Source organism: Halichoeres trimaculatus, unplaced genomic scaffold, assembly GCF_033239565.1.
Source record: "Halichoeres trimaculatus isolate MK-OKI-2021-1 unplaced genomic scaffold, fHalTri1.1 fHalTri1_scaffold_15, whole genome shotgun sequence".
Classification (NCBI taxonomy): Eukaryota; Metazoa; Chordata; class Actinopteri; order Labriformes; family Labridae; genus Halichoeres; species Halichoeres trimaculatus.
The window spans coordinates 34,223,771-34,242,289 of NW_027437193.1; the positions used below are offsets into that span (position 1 = coordinate 34,223,771).

General features: G+C 43.9%; 1 protein-coding gene and 1 long non-coding RNA gene across 5 annotated transcripts in view; one reads left to right on the forward strand and one right to left on the reverse strand.

The window, feature by feature from the left end:
• LOC141803786 (disks large-associated protein 1-like) overlaps positions 1 to 18,519 on the reverse strand; it is a 124,539-nt gene that overhangs the window by 21,293 nt on the left and 84,727 nt on the right. For all 4 annotated transcript variants that reach the window (XM_074687786.1, XM_074687787.1, XM_074687785.1 and 1 more), the window contains 4 exons: positions 10,501 to 10,625; positions 8,134 to 8,259; positions 7,855 to 8,013; positions 5,808 to 5,890 (listed from right to left, as the gene is read on the reverse strand). In XM_074687786.1, coding sequence (XP_074543887.1) covers positions 5,808 to 5,890; positions 7,855 to 8,013; positions 8,134 to 8,259; positions 10,501 to 10,625 — 493 coding nt within the window. The remainder of the gene's footprint in view (positions 1 to 5,807; positions 5,891 to 7,854; positions 8,014 to 8,133; positions 8,260 to 10,500; positions 10,626 to 18,519) is intronic.
• On the forward strand, positions 4,697 to 5,507 carry LOC141803787 (uncharacterized). Its single transcript, XR_012599607.1, has 3 exons — positions 4,697 to 4,952; positions 5,061 to 5,283; positions 5,436 to 5,507. It is a non-coding gene; the product is annotated as an uncharacterized LOC141803787 (long non-coding RNA).

Below are 18,519 nucleotides of genomic sequence, written 5' to 3' on the forward strand. Positions count from 1 at the left end.
ATGTAAAAAAAAAAAAAAAAAAAAAAAAAAAAAACAAGCACGATCTGTTTGCATGGTTTAAAACCTAACTTAACCTCTGTTTTGTTGATATTTTTCCAGTAATGGATGAAATGTGGCAGTGGCGAACCGTGGCCCTAGCCACTGGGCCTTCAGAAGGACCATGGGACCACACGTGGCAATAAACAATCAAACCAAGAAATAAAAACAATAGCCAAAATCATGTAACATGGAAGTTTAGTATATTGATAGTTTTGTGGGATTACAAATTTATCATGTGCCTGAACACTGCAACACCTCACACAACTTCATGCAATTTTAAAAAAATATGATATAAAATTGAAAAAAAAAAAAACGGAGTTTCAAGTAATCCAGCAACCACACAGTCTTCTCCATTACTTTCCGCCATTTCTCTTCACGTTCTGCCAACTAGATCTTCTTTTTTCTCCTCACTTTCTCACAGCTACAGTTAGGCGTTTATCCATTAAAGTGATACTCCGGGATGGAACAAGTTGGGTCCTATCACAAGGTTTAGGGCAGAAATTACCCCTACAGCTGTGTTTTAGTGCAGCAGAAGCCCAGGGCGCACGCACCAAAGACCCCCTCCCTGCTCGTCAGACAGTTTCCTCTGCACTCAGACGGGGGATTTTACTTGACCAAAAACACAAATAAACGGACTCCCACCGAAAAATCTGATATCGGTCAGCATTCACGCTTTTTTTTTTTTTTTTCATGCCTATTCCGTTGCTAGGTGCTGCCCAAGTAGCTGCCTGTTGCAGCAGCTCTCTCGTCTTTGTCCGTTTCTTGTAATATTTTTGTCTCTTTCACGTCATCTTTGTATTTGGAGTGGATCATTACTTTGTATGGTTCATTGTCGGTCACGGACACCAAACTTTTTGTGGCTTCGGCGATATTTTTTTTACTACTTTTCTCCCATGTTTGTCTGGAGATCCTACATGTAACCATGGCTGCATTGTTTACATGCGAAATTAGCTGTTAGCAGCCTGTAGCATGTCAATGCTAACTAGTGTAGGGCTTGATGATTTCCCTTGAGCTGAGGAGGAGAAGGTGAGGACGACGTGCTGGTTCTCGGATGTGAGCTGGGAGGTGACGACGTGGACCTGTCCTTCCATCCATCGTTGTTGGGAACGTGGGATCTAGCCTCGGGGGATGGACGAGCTAGCTGTGCCAACCCAGTGGCATCGTGCTGTTCACGGACGTGGCTGACGGAGCTGACATCGCCGGCGCCACATTGGAGGAGCTTCGCCTGCTGTGGGCAGACAGGATCCAGGAGACAGAGACTGAACAGACTGCTGAAGAAGCTCAGTCCTGGACCCTGTGGAGGTGGAGACTGGCAGGACTGGAGAGTGGTGGATGAGTGGTGGACGAGATGTCGTCATCTAATTTCTTATGGACTTTTTTGCACTTTCTATACTCTTTCTTACTTTTGTTTTCTTAAATGCTGCGGTGACTCCTGAATTTCCCCTCGGGGATAAATAAAGTATTTTCAATTCTATTCTATTCTATTCTATTCTATTCTATTTATTTAGAGAATTTTCAGCGCGTTACTCTCACACAAAAACACCGCTAAATAAGGCTCTAGTTCTCATCGTGTCTCTTCGTCCTGGCAGACTACCTGCGCTTGTTTATATCTGGCACACACCGTGCATGACTGATACACTAAGCAGAGAGAGCCTCGTAGCCAGCTATGGCTCTGTAGCAGAGGTAGCGCCGTTTTACGACACGATGAGAACTAGAGCCTTATTTAGCTGTGTTTTTGTGTGAAAGTAACGCGCCGAAAATTCTCTAAATAAAGCGTGAATGCAGACCGATATTAGAGTTTTTCAGTGGGAGTCCGTTTATTTGTGTTTTTGGTCAAGTAAAATATGCCCCGTCTGAGTGCAGAGGAGCAGGGAGGCGGTGTTTGGTAGGTATTAGCGAATACCCGGAAGATGTCAGGAAATGATCCCGCCCACAATTTAACAAAATATGATTGGCTAAGACAGCTGTCATTGTCAAACTGTGGCCACATTCGCTTGAGTTACACAGGCATTCGTTGCAGTTACTGAAGGCCCTGCCTGCCAGAATGTGTCGCTGATTTACCCAGATACCATCAAAAGGAAAATTGTGATTGGTCCATTTTCCATTTAGTTATATTAACCCATTATTGCCAGGTCAAGTTTATAGAAATAATATAAAACTCATTGCTATGATTTCATTGAGTAAAATGAATAAATAAAAACAAAATAAAACAAAATAAAGAAATAAAATAATTATTTAGGATTACAAAAATTCTTTCAATATTTTTTATTAGGCCTTCACTGAATACCTTGAAGGCCCAGAGGGTTCCCCACTGAAATGTGGCTCCGCCCTGCTGCTCTCTATCACTGATTCTGTTCATTACTTTATTGGACAGCATTGTTTGGGGGTCTCAGGATCCAATCTCTGCTTTTTTCAGATGATGTGGTCCCATTGGCCTCACCAAACACTGGCCTCCAGTCCAGACTGGGGCAGATTGTAGCTGGGTGCAAAGCAGCCAGGATGAAGATCAGCGTCTCTAAGCCTGAGGCTGTGATCTCAGCTGGATGGGTGAGAGTGGACTGCCTGCTCAGGGTCTCAGGAGAGAAGTGGAGGAGTTCAAGTATCTCAGGGTCTCGTGCAGGAATGAGGGGAAAGTGGGACAAGAAATCAACAGATGTATCAGAGCAGTGTCGGTAGTGACCCGGGCGCTATACTGATCTGTTGTGGTGAAGAGTGAGCTGAGCCAGAGGGCATGGCTTTCCACTGCCAAAACTTCAGAACAAGAGAGCAAATACCAGCTGCTGAAATGAGCTTCCTCTGCAGGGCGTCTGGGCTCGGTCTTAAAGATAAGGTTCAGAGCTCAGACATCTGGAAGAGGCCCAAAGTAGAGCTGCTGCTCCTCTAGGCTGAGAGGAGACAGATGAGGTCTTTCAGGCATATCCATCTGGGGGTGAACCCAGGACTTGATGGACAGGTTATATCTCTTGGCTGGCCTGGGAAGATCTTGGTATCCAACCAGAGGAGCTGGTGGAAGGGACCTGGGACAGAGGGCTTTGGTCCTCTGATGGCATTGCTGTCCCCACCCCAGGGACTCAGGTAATGTACATGGTAAATAACTAAGAGCTACATTTTTGTGTTTTCAGTGATAAATGTTTCCAAACACTCAATCTGTGAATAAATGTAATAGTTAACTGGAAAGCAACTTTGAAGCAGATCAGAGTGTCTGATTGCCAGGGCTTGGTCATGGTGTCTGCCCTGACGCAGCATGGTGGGACAATGGGCAAATAACAGGAAAGGTTGGCTATCAACTCATCTCCACACAGCTGTACGTCTGAAACTCAGCTCATCTCCACACAGCTGTATGTCTGAAACTCATCTCATCTCCACACAGCTGTATGTCTGAAACTCATCTCATCTCCACACAGCTGTATGTCTGAAACTCAGCTCATCTCCACACAGCTGTATGTCTGAAACTCATCTCATCTCCACACAGCTGTATGTCTGAAACTGGACTCTGGGACAAGGCTGCAGGTTCCTCTACTACAGTCACCTGGTCCTGGTTGGGCAGCGCCATGACAGAGTTTTGTCTGGAGATGGATGGAAAGCTCTGTCTGATGTTTAAACTTCTGCACTTAGTATCTGACCTTCTCATGGTCCACTGGGGACACCATCAAGGACTTCAGAGTCTGATTTGAAGACTTAAAGACTGACAAAGTTAAAAATAAAGCAGTGGTCAGAATTATTTGAGAGAATCACAGTGATTGTGCATTTCAGAGCTTTCATTACCTAAATAGCACTGCTCTGAGCCTGGAGGGCAGCAAGCAGTGTCCTCAGTTATTTCAGCTGGTATCCTATAGAATAACCTCTGCAGGGAAGTGTGTGGGTGTTTGTTGTGGCCAGAGAGAGAATAATTACAGGGCGGTCAGAGATGACTCAGCCAGACTTCCAAATCTGTCTCAAGCAGAACACAGCGTTGGTACACGGACCGGGCCAACTCTGGAGAGGCATCAGAACATTTCATAAAGGTGTTGTTCCTCTCCAAGTTTCCTTTCAATCTGTGGCATCTGATTATGTTTGGCTAAAGCAGCTGTTGGAGGGTTAACGTAAGCTGTGATTAAAGTCATTCATAGGAAAACACGAGCTCCTGTCTGAGCGTCAGCTACAGCTCCTCACTGAAAATTCAAGCCTCATGCAGAAAGTTGACAGCAGAACTTTGCTGTTTCTCCACACCACCTATTGACGCAGGGTTGGATGATGGGTACTGTGTGCCAGATGGCAGCAGGCAGACAGCTCTGATGATCCTGTTTGCCTCCCTCCTACGCCACTGGGTGTAGTGATCCTTTATGAGCGGCAGCTTCACCCTGGCGAGGTGCTCAGGAGGTTTTATTTCCCTGCCTAATGCTTACAGCTGAGGACAGTGACCCAGCTGGCGGGATGCTCAGCGTTATGGACAAGAAGCTGACTCCATGTACTGAGGTCAGACTGCAGAGCATGTCCTCTGCCCTGGACCAGTCAGCTCTCTGTGTCAATGATGTTTAACTGGAGGGTATGGTCCTGGTACCCAGTCATCAGAGCCCTGCAGTAACTCGCGTGTTGACAGGTGTGTCTTATCAGGTGTCATTTTGATGATTGGACTAAGGGGGGCATGCAGGTGGGTGTGAACAGGGAGTCCAGCAGAGAGCAGAGCCCAGAGGGCTGCTGGGAAGACGCAGAGCTCCAAAGATCACCAAGGTTTTTTGTAATCAGTAATTTCTGTCTGGGTTATTATTTTTCAAGAAGCGAGAGCAGCTGAGCGAGAGCTGGCTCATGTTGACCTCTCCAGGTTTTTAAGAGACTAACTCTGAGCCACCCTCGGTCAGCCTGGATATAAAATAAATACATGAAGGTCATACATGAGGAAATGCTTCACCCTGACAGAAAGAAGTTAACCAGAGGTGAGATTTTGGCATGTCAGGCACCACCTCAGTGAGCAGGTATAACAGCCTGCTAGTTAGCATTTAGGCTAACGAGGTGAACCCTCATATTTGTGTGCTGCCATGAAGGAAAAATCCCGCTAAGACCCAGGACTGATAAGAAGTTACAGTCTGGCATCAGACCCTCCAAAAACTCTATGAACTGGACTTCTCAGACCCCAGACCTTCACAGGCTGTTGTTGACAGAAGAGGGGAGGCTACACAGCGGTAAACACGGCTCTGCCATGGCTTTAATGAGATTTGTTGCTGCCATTAAATTCAACATGGACTAATCCTTGGTATCAAGAAGAAGGTCTGACTTCGATTTGTTGTTTCCTGAGTTTCAGGATCAGAACCACACTTCAACCTCTAATTTAAACGCTCCTAACCCCCCCACGTCCTGTTTGCTCTCGCTTCACCCCCCATCCCCCTTCTCCTGGTTCCTACTGCTTTCCTCCTCCACAGGCCCGTGTAAAGGGGGGGTCCATGTGCCTGCAGCGGACTCCTTTACGAAGCTTCTCCACAACACCTGCATCAAACACGGTTTAATTCACTGTTCACGTTTACTTTAATAAACTGTTTAAACTCTGTGTTGATGTGCGGGGTTTGCTAGAAAAATATGAGATGTGGAAATCATTGCATTCTGTTTTTATGTACATTTCACACGTCTGAACTTTTGTGAACTGAGGTTGTGTTTTAAACTAACTTTGTTTTGTTTGTTTTAAACAGCTTTTCTCATAAATCCAAACACATGAATATGTTTATTATACTTCTTCTACGTTTGGGGAAGCACTGAACTTTTTAATTCTGAATCAAAAGTCGTAAAATGTTCCTCACCCTCTGTCATCCTCTACTTGCACCCCAACTGAGGTGAATTTCGATGGGTCCTCTGGATCTGGAAGCTCCTCTGGTCCATCCACCTAGAAGTGACAAACAGAAAATCCATTTATCTTTGTGATTTTAAAGTTAAGTATTTCTACAGTGTTCAGATGTTTTTTGTGGCTTCTTTCTGTGAAAATGCTGAGGGCACCAGTTTCAGATTTGTTTTTAGCTCCACACATTTCATATCCTCCATATCTAAACAGACTCGTACTCTCTTGTGCCTTATTAACTCTGTGTTCATGAAGCACATTTTCACATCATTCATTTAACCTTCTGATGGAATATAAACCCCTGTGTCAACATTTTTTTTTCCTGAAGTGTTTTTTTGTTTGTTTTTGTTTGTTTTTCTCAGTGTGGGGGAAAAATTGTTCATATTTTTTTTTTTTTTTTACAAATATTAGATTTTTATATAAAGGTACCAACATTTCCACCCCAGTGGACTACATGTACCTGAGCATTCAACAAGTCTCAAGTCTCTCTTCTAGATATCTGCCTGTTCCTAATCCACACTTTGAAAAGAGATTATCAGCACCAATAAAGGTTATTCCTAAATGCTACTTCTTAGCTTCCTGATCGTGTTGAGCAGGACTGGATTGATTTACAGCACGTCTAAGTCTCTATGACAACACCACGCCGGCTGATGATGTTTTGTAGAGAGAAGAGAGATCTGTGTTTTTCTCTGCTGAAAATGATTTCTGTGATTAATTTTGTAGTGATGGTGGACACTGGAGCCTAACTGTCAGACAGAAAAAGGAGAGAAGAGCAGACAAACAGGAGAGAGATAGAGCACCAGCTAACGGCTAATACACAGGCTAAAGGCTAACACAGGGGCTAATGTGTATGTGCTAATGTTGCCTCCAACCCACAGTCAGCAGTTATTCTGCAGTGGTCTGTTCAAACTTGAGAGTCTATCAATAAAATGAAGAGCCAGGTTACGTTAGCTCTGCTTGGTGAGGTTGGAGTTGGTAGATGAGCTCTGGTAGGACAGAACCAGGATTCACTAACGTCACAGACACGTCTCAGAGCAACGGGCTGTGAGTAGAGATAAATATAGCAGCTACTAAACTACGGGACAAACTGACAAAGTTAGCTTGTTGTCAGGTTTCAAAGTGTAGCTCTACCTAACTGTTGATAAATACCTTACATCGTGGAGTTGGATCTGGGAAAAAGTTGTCTTGAACAAAGAAAAGTCGAGTAAAAAGAAGATCTGATCTCCATTCATTTCCAAATCAAACACACGCCTTGTTCAGAGTCACATCTTCATGATAGTGTGTGTAAGACTCCAGCTGCAGGTGGCGCTGTATTCCACTTCAGATAGATTGTCCTCACAGTCTCTTTAATGTAAAACTGAATCAAAGTGAGGTTTTGGGTGATTCTGTGAATATTTTTTTCCCTTTTTTTCTACTTTGCAAAGCATTTTAACATTTTTTCAAATATTTTTACTTTGGGATGGGAAATATTTGAAATCTTGACACAGGCTGATCTGCAGTTCCTCAATAGAGACCAACACATTTAGGAGAAAACTGCTGTAAACTGCTGCAGTCACCACCATGCTCCAGAGGGTCAGACTCGTGGGCTGGCAGTTTGTCCTCTGTTCTGCAGAACTCGCTGTGCCTCACCTTTTAACCATCAGCCTCAGCACAGGCTTCTGTGGGGTGTTTTAGACGTACGTCTGCTTCGTGTGTGCACTCAGCAGAAAATGCAAATTTATACATAATTCAGGGTGTGTTCAATATCTGGGCCATTAATAAATCATTTTATAGAGATGAGGGGGAAATACAAATGGACCTCAGGCCTGACTTTGCACATGTCTGAAATACACAAACGGCCCAAAGTAAAAGGCTGAATCAAGAACTGTGAGGAACTGGTCAAATGAAATGTCCCTGTCTTGTGGTTTGTAGGCACCAAGCTTTACTGAGTATGTAAGTTACTGAAGTGCTTCAGGTCTATCCTCCAGCCCCCCCTCTGAGGCTCTCCACACCCACCTCAGCCTCATAAATACCTGGATGCCTATGGAGAGACATTTGCCCTTCCTGAAAGCTTCTTTCCTGTAGTCGTCCCGGTGGATCTCAACAACTGGGCCCCTGTGCAGGATTGCAGGTACAGGGGTGCTGACTGTCATGGTGCTGTTGTTGACGTGCTGACTGGCTGGTCCGTGGATCTGCAGACAAAATTAGACTGGGCTTAATGCACATCATGACCTGCAAACAGTGAGTGAATGCACAAAGGAAATAATGATCTGCATATAAACACCAATCAGCAGTAAAAGCCAAGCACTCACCTGTGCATTAGCGGCCTCGATGGCTGCGGTCAGAGCCTTCATGCTGTCGATGCTTTCTGTGGAGTTACTGAGTCCTGACTGGATGGTCATGTCACCTCTGGGCCCCTCCTCCTCCATGTACGCATCCTGATTTATACCAAACATACAACATGTAAGACACATACATCTCTACTTCACATCACATTACCAGGTGGCGCTATGTGAATAAAGTTAATGGAAACAGCTCACTTTTATTTATTTATTCAGATTTCCATTTCCTTATTCCCACGCTGTTCTCCAGATGTCAGATCTTTGTTGGCTAAATCAGATTTGGTTGTTCATTATGTAGTTGTTAGTTTCACTGAGAAACTCAAAACCCATCTGTTCCAAACGGTGTATTACCTTTAATTTTCCACCCTCATTTCACTGTGTTACTCCTGTGTGTTGTTCTTATTTATTTCAATTGTGATTTTAATGCAGTGTGTTTCTATCATGTATTTTGTAAAGTGTCCTTGGGTGCTTGAGAAAGGCACTTCTAAATAAAAGGTGTTATTATTATATTTTGGTTTAGTTCTAAGTTACAGATGACATGAACTCACCCGCAAGACAAAGCTCTTGGGAGGAGATTTTAAAAAGTAACTATAAAGTAAATCAAATAAAATAACATAAAATAGAGAATAAAACTTCATGGCCTTTAAAAGGACATTTAACTAGCGTAACCATATTCTGAAAACTCAAAAAGACGACCCCCTCACCGGCTTCTTGGAGACACTGCATAAATACCTGAAGACATTTTAAGACGACAAACCACACATCTATCTAGAACATTCCTTTTCTGTTTGAAGTGGACATTTTCTTAAAAGTTAATATAAATAATGCCCCACAACATGATTAAATTACAATAAAAGAGACTTATCCTATTGCTCAAAAATATTTCTGGTGTGAAAAAATATGGATAATGCATCAAAATCTTGGGTTAAGTCAAACTAAGTTTTTGATGTATTTGAATTAACAAACGCTCTCTGTTCCAGACACAAAGACTTTTTCTGCATTGAGGCTTCATCACGTTCTGTCTGATGGAGCAGCTCAGGCAGTCCGATCAGGTTTTCTGTTTGGATCTAAGAGAAGGAGCGGCCTGGGTCTGTCACGTGATGACACATGCTGCGAATATCATCAGCATCTGGACAGAAAGGCAGTAGAAACTGATAGAATAGAATAGAATAGAAATAAAAAATACTTTATTTATGATGGGTTTTCTTTGTTTTGTTAATTATTTATGATTGATGGTTATCTGTTGATACTGGCTTAAGTGGGAAATCTCAGATATCAACCAACACACTGATATCCCCTGCTTTAATAAACATGAAACAATGGGCTGACCGCAGCACCACGAACTGAAGCTGCTGCTGACATGTGAAATGTTGAAAGTTCATTTTTAATCTAAGCAGCAGTCTGTACAGAATACATACCTGACTAATCTAGACACATTTACTGTCAAAGAGAAACCTTTTTTTTTAATTGGGGTATAATTGGTGTACAGATACACTTCTTACATGTTCCCTGTGAACACAGGTTATGTTTAGTTCCTAGGTGAGAAGAGCAAACACCATTAAACTGTACATTACTTCCAGTACAGAGGGGAGCTGATGATCTCTGCAATCTGGATTTGGCAATTAGCTAAATGAGACATAAAATATCAGCCAGAAAAATCCAGTGTTCCTCCACAGTGAGTTCATTAGAGTAATGTCTGCGTTTCTCTTCATTATAAATATAAATGGTCTGAAGAACAAGCTGAGCAAAAACCTGGACGTTTTAGGGAGTTTTATAAAATCCCCCCAGACATAATTTATCGACCAAAAAGGAGTGTCTGGACAAAAGAGGACGACCCTATGTTAACTCTCATCTAACTTTTTTTCAACATTTTTTTTTCAGTTTGAATTCTGGAAAATAAAAAATAACTTAGTAATAATGGTTAAAAAATAAAAGATAAAAAAAAATCGAGGCATGCACTCTACACAAGAACAAATGCCCAGAATTTGTAATGGCAAAAAACATGTTGACCCTAAAAACAGACTTGTTTGTGTTTCAGCATCAAACCTTCATCAGGGAACCAAAAGATGCAGGGCTTAGTCGCACTACGCTGCAGATCTTTACTGTTGTTCACAGAAAAAATGTAGTGAATCTGGTTCCATAACAGCACATTAATCACCTGACAGTGCTGGTGTCATTTCTTCAGGTCATTTTAAAACTTTTTAAAGTGTTTTCCCTCAGAAGTTCTCTGTGTGAATAATCTCTCAGGCTGGTCTCATCCTCACCATCACCTGGAGTCAGAGAGAGGTGTTCAGGCACTCTGTAACCCCCTGAAGGAGGGATAACCCTGAGCCGTACCTGTGCAGACTCTGTGCTGCTCTGGGCTGTGATGGAGATGTAGGGTTTGGACGCTGTGGAGCAGGTGGTGGTTCGGGGCGGGACTGGTGGAGGAGTTTTCTTATAGGTGGTGATGCAGGATGAAACTGCAGAAGAATGATAAAAAAAACAGAGACAGGGAGAGGAGAGAGGAGGGAAGGAGGTGGAGAGATGGAGGTGTGTTGGTAAATTCATCCTCAGGCTGGAGTTACATACAAAGCTGAACAGCAGATCAACCAACGTGTGAGGAAAAAACAGGTAAACCGTTTATCTACTGCTCTGAATCAAAAACGTCATGGATAGTAAAAAAAAACTCAGGTCAAACTTTGCTGACAGCAGTTTTCAGCTGTTCTGTCCTGGTCTCTCCTCTTTCACATTCACATCCCAGGGCCTACGCCTGACTCTGACGGAGGGAGCTGAGACTGAATCTCCAGCAGTCGATCATTTCTACAGGAGGGAGAAGCTTTATCCTGCTGTGAGTGAATGAGTAGTGTGAATAAGTGAATTATCCAGATGATTGTTGCTTCAAATGTAAAGTATGTCTTCGGCAGGCCTCCGGAGGATCTGGTACCGAGCCTGCAGGCCTCCAGGACCAGGTCTGTCTCCATCTCCCCCACCCTGCTGCAGTGGAACGAAGCTCCTCGCTCTTTAAGCATTATGTGGCCACGCTTCTCATTTAGCCAGTGGCTGTAGAGACTTCTAAAATACACGTGAAATGACATTTATTCATGCTTCTCTGTCCATAAATAACACAAGGCCTGAGGGGGATAAACCACCTTGTTCACTGTGCAGCTGGAAGATGATCTATCTAAATATCAATGCCCTGCTGGAAGCGAAGCAGCTGGAAATACATCACTAAACACAGCCCCAGGCAGCTCCTTTACACAGAAATCTCCTTTTTAACAACCATAACAACAATAAGTGAAGAAGAAGAAGGAACAAATGCTACGACTCTCCAACATCCAAGACTCATATGTCACAAAAGTGAGACCAAGACTGAGGAGTGTCTGAGGAGTCGACAAAGACAAAGAGGAGCACAAAGACACGTCTCAGTGGGACAGGATGAAGCTGCAGTGATTCATAGCTAAAGGTTTTGATATTTAATGACTCATTTTGCCCATATTTGAGAACAATGTGAAACATCTACAGCTTAATGTCAGCTTCCTAAATGTCACAGAGTCCTTCTTTTAAGGCTTAAAGACCCAGAAAGCCCATTTAAAAAAGGGTTTACAGCAAAATAAAGCTGTTTACAGCCTGGTTCATCACAGATGTGGGTCTGAACAGCTCTCTGTGCCGACACTCACTGAACGGGGTGTATATTTGAAGTCATTAAACGGATCATCAGGGTTTGACAGGAGGACACCCTGGAGCTGTCTGTAGAGAGGCCCACCACGTTACCTCATCCTGACTCCAACAGTTCAGGTTGACTCAGCTCAGGCTTCAAAACTCTGCACCAGAAACAAATGGGTGATGTCATGGAGACTACGTTCATATAATATACAGATTGTGGTCACCGCTCTGTGAGTGGGAGTCAGCATGTCTTTACCAGTGTTCCTCAGGGTTCTGTCTTTGGCTCCCTCCTTTTTATTATTCACCTCCAACCTCCCGGTCACATTTTTCAGGAATTTGGAGTTCACTTTCATTTCACCCAGCTCCTTCTCTCCTCCAAGCCTGACTCCATCCTCCCTCCCTCATCCCTCTATATGGCTGCCTCGCTAAAGTTCAATCCTGGTTCACTCATAACTTTTTTAGACTCAAGAGCAATAAAACCAAAGTCCCAAAATAAAAATGATGTCAGAGCAACAAGAAAGCTAATCAGGAGAGTGGTGGAGCACAGGTGAAGCTGTTTGTGACACTAAACAGGTAGCCTGGACACTAAACTACAAACTGAGTTTACAAAGTTTGACTGTTGTCACCTTTCAAACAACAGCGCTACGTAACCATTGAATAACAACACTACCTCGTCGCTTTGCATCCTGGGAAAAGTTGATTGAACAATGAAAAGTAAAAAAAGAAGATCTGCTCTCCAAAACAAAGCTACACCTTGGCAAGAGTTTTCACAACAGTGAGTGATGGTGCTCATGGGAAATGGAGTCTTCTTCCTTTAGGTTCACTACAAATTCCTGCCAAAGATGTTACTGCAGTCAACCAGACAGATAGTCCTCACAGCTCCTCCAACAACCACTGTGTTTCCCTCTAAAGAGAGGCGCCCAGTCAGCTGGACCGTCCAGGACCTCCTGACAGGGTCCATCTCAGATCCTCCTCTGTCGACACCACTGACCGTCAGTCAGCCATCAGATCGCTTTGAAGTGATCAGCTTCTGCAGATCAGTTCCATAGATTTGATCAGTGAAAAGTAAAAACTGTGGTTAGAGGAGCCCTCTCTCCTCTAATCCTCAGAAACAAACTCCTGGTGTAGGCTGTGGGGCTGCCTGAAGCCTGGACCTGCTCTGAGAATAAACCCTGATGGATGGAGGTAGATTAGCAGGGAGGAAAATCTTCCTCCTCCACTCTGCTCCTCAGCTCGTCTGCAGAAACAGCTGGCTCTCTGTATCTGTGTGTTTCAGCAGAATGTTCTGGTAGCTCTTGGACAGGGTCAGGGCGCCTCATCACTTCTTTCTGATGCATCAGCAGGATGGTAAAGGTTCACAGGGCTCCCTTTGAAAGACGGATATTTAACCTCCTGCCCTCTGGTGTCAGCTCCTCTGACTGACAGACACACAGTCTGCCTCAGTCCCTCCTCCCAGTCACTCCTTCACACCCAGATGCTCTTTCCCCCTTCAGGATTTTCTCCTCCTCCTGAGCCTGCCACCCCTGAACCATCCATAAAGGTGACGGTATTCTCCCTCCACACCAACTTCAACAGCCTCCCAGTAAGTATTCAGGTGATGTCAGGGAGAGCACCTCAGCTAACTTTACATTTCATCCTCTGAAGCTTCGGTCACAGCTGAAAACCAGGGTTGTATTCATCCGTGTGTTTTTTTTTTTATGATGATAATAGGACGGTGACAAGTTAAACATGGCTCACTGCTGACTCAAACATGACGAGACTTCTGCCAGTTTTCATTGACAAGAAGAGGGGAGGTGGAAGTTTGTGATGTTTCTGCCTGTTGTGCTATCAGCCACGCTGCTGCATCCTATCCTTATTTGGCCACATCCACCCCCTCAGGTCACTAACACACAGACCCTCTCTGTGGGTGATCGGGACTCTCTGTGGGTGATCAGGACTCTCTGTGGGTGATCAGGACTCTCTGTGGGTGATCGGGACTCTCTGTGGGTGATCAGGACTCTCTGTGGGTGCTCGGGCCCTGAAGCAGTCTTATTAGTAAACCTGTAATAAAATATTTCTGTATATTCTGTTATTTTGATTAGTTTATTCACCTCCATCACTGGGAGCGTCCAGCCTAGCGCTTTCATTCTGGTGAGGAATCTGGTTATTGTGCTGAATTGTTAAGGTTAACTGTTGTTGTATGAATTGCAACACTTGATAAACGAATATTTTTTCCTTTTTTTTACTAAAACTGAGTAAAACTAGACCAAGACCTTTATGAGTTTCTAACCCTCGACCACACCTGGACTAAAACTTAGTCCGAAATGAATAAAATGTGACTAAAACAAATACATATTTTTCCTCCAAAAGACTAAAACTCAGATGTTCCTCCAAAGACATTGCCACTGAAATCCTTTACGTGACCAAGACAGGAGATGGAGGCAACATCCAGAAACTTCCATATGTTGAACAGCTCCATCCCTTTGACTGAAACAAACTTTTTCCGCCATAGCTTTGGGTATGACCTTGTGCAGTGGGTGTCAGTAACAGCTGCACCTGCTGGCCTCTTCAGCCGCTCACAAACATTCATCTCAGCCTGGCTGAGTGCCATCAGCTGGACCAGCCTGCAGGACGGCCAGCATCAAAGTCAGATCAATGACAGCTGCTCTGCAGCCCAGAGGAGACCAGCACCAGAGAGCAGTCCGCTGACGTCTTATGCTGAGAGTAAAGACCGGCAGTGAAATTCAGAAACTCCTCTCTGCTCTCCAGGAAGCTCCAGTCCACTAATTCATGGACACACATCGCCATGGAAACAAATCTTACAGCAGCAAATGCTGAACTTGGGAGCATCTGCTGTTCACTGAGCCCCTTTGGGTGGGACCAGCTCTCATCAGCTTCAACCTGGAGCTCCACAGAGTCAGCGGGTCGGTGAGCAGTGAAAATCCTCTCACTGTGCGCTGAGGGGATTCAATCATTGGCATCGCTCTCAAAACAGCTTCTCTTTTCATCACGAGTGTCTCAGCATCAGGTACAGCTCAACAACAACATCCTCGATGTTTACAAGTCCACTTGTGGTCTGCTGAGGTGTTCTTCTCCTCCTGAAGGGCTGACCTCAGCTCAGTGAGGTCCTGAGGTCCTCTCCAGGATCCTGGTCAGGGGGCCCAGTCTCCAGCAGATCCCTGGTGATGAGGTCTGGATGACCTGAGGCTTTGTGCTCCATGAAGATGAAATCAGGCCTATGCTGCTCATGGATCCAAAGACCGGATCAAAGACCTTGTTCTGGTAGCACCAGTTCATCACAGTACCACTAACAAAAGCCCCGTTTCCACCAGGTGGTTCAGTCCCATTTGTCTCAGCACACATTTTACAGCTTTTGGTTCCCTTCTGTTGGGGTGCCAGACTGATCTGATCTGATCTGATCCTGGAAGGTGGAGCTACAACCCTGCAGTCTGTTGATTGGTGGAAAGAATCATCACTTCCTGTGTGACAGCAGCTGCTGTTTTTCTCCTGGTGGCTCACAGCCTTCTCTGAAACAAAGCCTGATTGTTCTGATCTGGTTATGATGCAAGCTATGAGCTGCCTTTCCAGCAGCTACAGGGTGCCTGTCAGTCAGGTGACCTGAGCTGTGTCTCTGATTGGACGATCAGACTATACTGATAACTTCCAAAGAACAGAGTTAGAAAAAATTCACCCCATACCGTGTGTGGGTGAAAATCAACGTTTCAGACCCAAGCCATTTTTTGAACCAGACTGTAGGTTTTTTTTTTTGATGCTGTTAAGGTCAGTTTTTATGGCTGGATGTGGACGTGGTTCTCGGTCCTCCTGCAGCCAAACTCAAGTGGATTCTCCATGAACAGCAACTTTGAGCACTTTAAGCACTTTAAGCTTTATTTTTACAAACTGGATGTTGCCCTTTGTCCCGGCCCATCAGCATGTTATGCTCCTGTTTCCACTGAGGCACAGCATGAATGGGACAGAGGTGACACTAAACACACACTGTTTTTGATCATCAGGTCCTGGTTGATCAACCAGCCTCTAAACCCTGAGTGCATACGGCAGTGCACAGCTTCAGGCAGCTACTGTGTGAGGGTCTCCGGTGCGGTCCTCTGGTCCTGAGCAGACATGAACCAGAGGGAACACTGTTTGTCAAATTACTAGAAACCTTGAATAGGCTTTGTCAGCAGTCTGAAAACACCCGGCCTCCCATTCATAGTTTCACAGCGCCACATTAAACAAAGGTCGAACATCACTTAGGGAAAGCATCGCAGAGAGGCTTTCAGAGAGCACTGCACGAAGGCTAACCTCTCCGAGCCTTTTCTTTATGTGAAAGTTAGACGCTGGATGTCAAGTGTGCCCTCAGCGGCTGAATGCAGCGCTCACAGAGAGCTGATGAGAGGGCGGGATCTGTGAGGGGGTGATTAATTCAGCACAAACCGGCTCATCAGTCTGCTCTGTTTCTACCCACAGTGACCTCTTTCATTTCACAGCTTACCACGGAAAACTCCAGAAGTTATTTCTCTTCTGTCTTTGTTTTTGTCATGTTCAGCCACAGACACGTCTTAGATTCGTCCACAGACCTCATTTTTTATTCTTCAGTCGAGGTGCACACTGATGTTAGAGGAAACTTCTGTGAAATATTCTGTACTCGTTGCGACTGGTTGGTCATGATCATTTTTAGACAGGTTTTATGAGAAGATGTGCTTTCTCCATACAGTGCCTTGATTTACAAGTGTGTTCCCGTTTGGACTTGAAGTTATTTGGCAAAACTTTCAGACATTATTAAAGAAAAAAACCCTCACAGGTATAGTTTTTTTCTTTAGCCAATTGAGATATAGGGGGGGTTGGATGGGCTGGAGGAATTCATACTGTGAAAATGTCCAAGAAAATGTCTTGAAGTGGTTATGTTTTGACTAAAATATCTATAAGATAAAAAGTTGCAGCTGGGGGTTTGAGGGCACTGTTTAACAACAGTGGTCTGACTCATTTAGAAACATTCTGAAAGCCAGGATGAAACAGCTCATTGGCAGGTTTTTGTTGAAAGCACCTGCAGATGAAAGTGAGGAAAGTTTGGAGAAAGGGGGAAAAATCAGCCTCCACCATCCTCCACCTCCGTCAGCATCTCCAAGGTAAACACTGGTCATTATAAAACCAGCTCACTGCAGTACTTTCTACTGCACTGTGTTTTTATCCAATAAACCTTGTCCATGAATATATTTTTCTTCTTGAAAAACATGTAACGAAGGAATTCCAGTCCAGAATAGTTTAATGAGATTTCAATTCATTTTAATGAGGAAACTGATGTGACATACTGCGAGTAATTTAAGTTAAAAGCTCCACCACTGAATGATTTAAACTCCTGATTCAAGGCACAGTGAGAGAACTGTATTTAGGAGATGAATGAAATATTTTTCTACATCACAGCTTTTGCCTTTACTCCCTGTCTCTACACATCTCCACCGTATCCCAGAGTCACACTGGTACTTGACTCTGCCATGCTGAAAAAATACTCTGGATAAAGAAGGAAACCTTTTTAAAGATATCATGAACCATGCTCTTCTGATTGGCTTACAGCTGTGTGGTGTATAAACTCATTTTACCACACAGTAAAACATGTCTAATGCAAACAGCTGATTGGTTGATAACAGTTCCTCCTGGTTACTGTTGTACCTTCTGTGTCGGAGCTTAAAGGCCCTTTGAGGATCATCTGTTTGACGTTGACAGCAGTGACACCTTTGGTCAGAATCGTTTGTATTGTTACAGAATAAAGACTCCATTTCCCATGAGCACCATCACCCACTGTCGTTAAGATGGGAGCAGATATTCTTTTTAGCAATTGTCTTCTTTGTTCGAGACGTTTCCCAGGATGCAAAGCGACAAGGTAATGTATTTGTTATTAATTATGTGAGCTGTTGTTTGACAGGATATGACTGTGGTGGAATTTTCATATTGCTTTATGCCTTTCCTTAAATAATTCTCTAAATTGCCTCAATATGTGTCACAATAATGCCTGTATTTGCCTTAAAGTTATCTGCACACAGAGACAGTGTTTTTGTTAGTCTGGGTTGGATCCGATTCACACGTTAGTGTCTCCTTGAATGCTGTTTCTTACATTGAGTTCCCAAGCTTAGCTGAACCCCCTTTCTGATAGATAGACATAACAATCCCAATCTCAAGAATACTAAATACTGAGCACACAGACTGGTCTGTTAGAACTGACTTTGCATTACACTGGGCACCATGTGTACTGTCTGTCATATTCTCCTCGATCGAGCGATATAAACTATTTCAACTTAAGCCATCTGAGTCTCCTGAGTCTTCTTCATCAAGTGTCAAGATTCCTGAAATTTCTCTAACAATGACGATCAGACTTTGCAAACTCAGTTTGTATTTTAGTGTCCAGGGGGTGAGCAGACTACCTCCCAAAGAGCTTAACCCCTGCTTCAGCTCTTGCTCTGTTTCTGCTGCATTTATTTTGTCTTCTGCTCTGACCTCCTTCCTCTTTTTGTCAGCCCAGCTCCAGTATCCACCACCACTACAAAAAAAAATCACAGAAATTATTTTCAGCGGAGGAAAACACCAATCTCTCTTCTTGCTGCTAAACTTTTTAAGCCAGTGTGGTGTTGTCAGAGAGACTTTCAGTCTATGTACCGTCAATAAAGTCAACCAACCAGAGTTGATTCTTTTAATCTCATTTTAAATCATGGATTTTGAACAGGAAATATATAAAAGTGA